Source organism: Myotis davidii, unplaced genomic scaffold, assembly GCF_000327345.1.
Source record: "Myotis davidii unplaced genomic scaffold, ASM32734v1 scaffold826, whole genome shotgun sequence".
Classification (NCBI taxonomy): Eukaryota; Metazoa; Chordata; class Mammalia; order Chiroptera; family Vespertilionidae; genus Myotis; species Myotis davidii.
The window spans coordinates 100096-103689 of record NW_006297142.1 but is presented as its reverse complement, the minus strand read 5'-3'; the positions used below and the strand labels follow the sequence as shown (position 1 = coordinate 103689).

Sequence of the window (3594 nt, the reverse complement as noted above, 5' to 3'; positions counted from 1 at the left end):
CAGCAGTGCCACCCGGCCCTTGAGGCTGTCCAGGTCAGAGCGGAGGGCCACGCGGTAGCCCTGCAGGAGCTGCAAGTTGGGGTTGCAGGCCACCAGGCCAGCCAGGGCATCGTCGGCACAGCCTGCCACCGAGTTCATCAGCTTCTTGGAGGCCTACGGGGGAGGAGCGAGGAGGAGTTTCAGGCCACCAGTCCCATTTCTATGGCCACGACCCCTCTTCCACGCCCACTTAGGAACACCAGGGGCACACAGGACCCTGCCTCATTTTATCAGGTGGCTATTTCTGTGAGTTCTCTTGTTAATTTGTCCTTTGGAAACGTTTGGATTAAGGCTTAAATTTATCCTGAAGAATGGCTTCCATGCACAGAAAAGGGGGCCTGGAGTGGAGGGCCAGGGCGGAGGGTTGGGTTCTGCAGGCACGGGCAGCTGGGAGCAAATCCCAGGCCTGCCTCCCTGGCCTGAGGACTCGGGGAAGGCATCTCACTGTTCTGAGCTTCGTCTTCCTCTGCACAACAGGGAGGTCCCAGGTGGAAGCCTGTCATACAGTGAAAGCTGGATACAGGGCGCTACTTCCTTCCTCAGAAGCTGTAACTAGCCGACCCAGGCCGTTCCTGCCTTTGTCCCTAAGAGAGTGAGACTAGGGCCCAAAAGGGACCCAGAGGGCCAGGGTGGGGCAGCCTGCAGCTGAGCCGGGCCCTGGCAAGGTGCACTTCCGGAGGCTCCTCCCTCAAGCCTGTGAGCAGCAGGTCCCTTTGTGTAAACTTTGACCTTGCCTGGGCCTGGCAGGGGCCAGAGCCAAGCCATCTGCTCCAGGGGACAAACACAGGTCAGTACGGAGAGAGCCAGAATGAGATCCACTCCGAGCCCCGCCTGAGAGTCAGACGCTTCTCGGTGCTTTTGAGCTTGTCTCGTCCATGTTCCCACCAACCCTATGGAGGAAGGATTAGCCTGGTGGGGAAACCACGGCACAGTTCAGTGACTTCACCCAAGATCACACAGCCAGCAGACGCCTGCCCGGCTCCCACACGGGTTCCGCTTTGCTGCTTCCCCGGGGGCTGCAGCGCGGCTGTGCGTGGCGGAGCTCTTCCCGCCAGGGACTGGACAAGCAGCAAAGCTGGGGCTGGTCTCGGCTCCAAGCTTGGCCTCCAGCGCCACCACCCACCTCATCGCTGACAGCCATTCCCGCCCCAGAGTCAGAGGCGTGCGGGAACCAGGGCCATCATGGTTCCCTTGGCCTGAGGGCACAGTGCTCGACCCAGGACCCGTCTGATAAACACCTCTGGGCACTGCAGGGAGGCTTAACCGGCCCGTGCTGCGAGGAGAAAGAGGTTCAGAGAGCGCGTCGTCTGTAGAAGGCCACACAGCTGGTCAGTGGCCGCTGGATGTGGACCAGGTCTGTGCAAGGCCTGCTTTGGTGCACATCTGCTCCATGTGGAGAGGGAGCAATGCTCACAGTGCTGCGCGTCCCCAAGTGAAGACCCCCCGTGGGCCCAGCCCGCACAAGCCCACGTGGTCCCTCTGTAGCTGGTACAGTGTCTATTCCAGTGCAGGGAACTGTGACTGTTCCAAAGACATGCCCAGACCAGGGGGCAGATGGGCCCGGGAGGGACTCAGAGGCCGCAGCCCTGGGCCTGCGGGACTAGCTAGGAAATGGAGGGAAGCAGGGACCAGGCCCCGAGAGGGACCCTCTGTCTTAACCTCTTTGAACCTTAGGAGGCAGCAGCATCTCTTGGTCAGAGTGTAAGGAACTCCCGCGTGCCCAGGGCTGGCATGCTGGCCCCCTGCTCCCCCGCCATGCCCCGAGCCCACAGTGTCCTTCCCCAGTCCTGGCCCCCCTGTGACTCACCATGGTGGGAGGTGCTGAAGCCAGCAGGCTGAGTTGGCGCCTTGGCACTGAGCTGCCGGAGGACGGGCGATCCTGTGGGTGCTGCCTGGGCCGGAGCACGGTGCAGGTGGCGGCAGCACCTGCAGGAGAGTGAGAATGTGGGTCGCTGGAGGTGCTCGCAGCTACTGGCACATCATGCTTCCAAGCCCTCGTAATTGGGGAGCTGCCCCAGACTTTGATCCAAGTCTAAACTCCAGAACGTGCGCTGGGGATGGAGTGGAGCGTGGGGCTGGCCAAGGTTCACCTGACGTGGCTGCCAGAAGGCAGATCTGCTCACAGTGGGCACAGAGAGCACCCACCTCACCACCCAAGGGTGCGATGAACCAGAGTAACACCCTGTCCCACATAAGCATCGTGTGCAGTGAATACACTCACAGAGATCTTCACGCACTTGCTCTTGTTGCTGTTGGTACCAAACCAAGAGGAAGGCAGCTGAGCTGTGAGCACATTTTAGTTCTAGGACACTGACCCCGAAGCTCTAGGGACTTGTTCAAGGTCATGCCAAGAGCCAGGACTTAAACCCACGTCTAGTCTTTCTACAAAGCCTGTGCTCTTCCCACCGATAACTCAATGCCTGCAAAGTCATGCAGCGTCCCTGGTGTGGGAAACCACCCCTGGGGCCCCTAGGCATGTTTCAGCTCCCCTCAGTCCCGCCTGGTTCAGAGCTGTCTTGGGGTCACTCAGGGTCTTGGGCGCAGGGAATGAGTCTGCAATGGGAAGAGGCCACACCAGGTTCTGCGCCTAGTTCTGCCTCTGACTTACTGGGGCATCTTAGGTAAACCAATGGCCAGGGGCCTCAGCTTCCTCATCTGTAAAATGGGGCCATAAGGTCTGTGGCATTCTGCAGGCGCTCCAGACCACGTGGTCCCCCATTCCCGCACCCCCCCCAACCACGTGATCTGGTGAGGCCGATTAGGTTGCAGAGCTAAGGACTGCCTTTCTGGGTCATTAAGGTTCTCCCGGGAAATTCTGGTTTTGCATGGTTAGAAATTGCACAGAAATTAGGGGCACTAACCGTGCTGGGCCAGCCCTTCAAAGTCTGAAGAATAAAACAAAAGTTCAAAGGGGAGAGGTGAGCCTCCTGGTACCACCCCTCCCCCAGGTGAGGCAGGGGTGAGAGGCCATTCTGGGGTCAGGGGAGGGTCATTCTGGGGTCAGCTGGGTTGGGGAGCTGGGCGGGCCGAGGGGAGGGAGGTACGGACCTTGGTCCTAGCCTGGGAGCTGCACACACTGCGGTCACCCCCTCCCCTCCCCAGGTCCCTGCGGCTCTTCCGGTTCCAAAGGAATGGCAGCCCGAGCCACCCCCTTACTCTATGGTTTGCATGATATCTGAGAAACAGAGCTGAATATCTACTGTATTAATGGAATTATATATGTGCACAGAAAGCTAATAAATTTATGCTGCCATATTTTTATGGTTTCATAAGTAGTGCTATTACTAACATTTTTAATAAGTGAAAAAAGGAATTCATATGTGCTAGTAGGAATTCAGTGTATTTTGTAGAATACTGCCACCCTTGATGGCGTCCGTCTCTCTCTCGTTGCGCTCGCGTCTCGACAGGCCCCCCCAGCCCTCGACATGTCGTACAATTACGTGGTCACGGCGCAGAAGCCCACCGCCGTGAACGGCTGCGTGACCGGTGAGGCTGCCTGGGCCGGAGACCCCGGCGAGGGCGGGATCCGGGGGCCCCCGAGGACCGGGAGGGCGG

At 59.2% G+C, this 3594-nt stretch overlaps 2 protein-coding genes across 3 annotated transcripts in view; one reads left to right on the top strand and one right to left on the bottom strand.

Annotated features, from left to right (window-relative positions):
• The window catches only part of TKFC (triokinase and FMN cyclase), a 10319-nt gene extending 7919 nt beyond the window's left edge, over nucleotides 1–2400 (bottom strand). The window contains exons 1-3 of the mRNA XM_006772740.2: nucleotides 2277–2400; nucleotides 1847–1965; nucleotides 2–153 (exon numbers count right to left, since the gene is read on the bottom strand). Coding sequence (XP_006772803.1) covers nucleotides 2–153; nucleotides 1847–1965; nucleotides 2277–2385 — 380 coding nt within the window. The 5' untranslated portion in view covers nucleotides 2386–2400. The remainder of the gene's footprint in view (nucleotide 1; nucleotides 154–1846; nucleotides 1966–2276) is intronic.
• Nucleotides 2401–3409: 1009 nt separating this feature from the next.
• The window catches only part of DDB1 (damage-specific DNA binding protein 1), a 25840-nt gene continuing 25655 nt past the window's right edge, over nucleotides 3410–3594 (top strand). For both annotated transcript variants that reach the window (XM_006772737.2, XM_015569821.1), the window contains exon 1: nucleotides 3410–3525. In XM_006772737.2, the coding sequence (XP_006772800.1) occupies nucleotides 3465–3525 (61 nt within the window). In that variant the 5' untranslated portion in view covers nucleotides 3410–3464. The remainder of the gene's footprint in view (nucleotides 3526–3594) is intronic.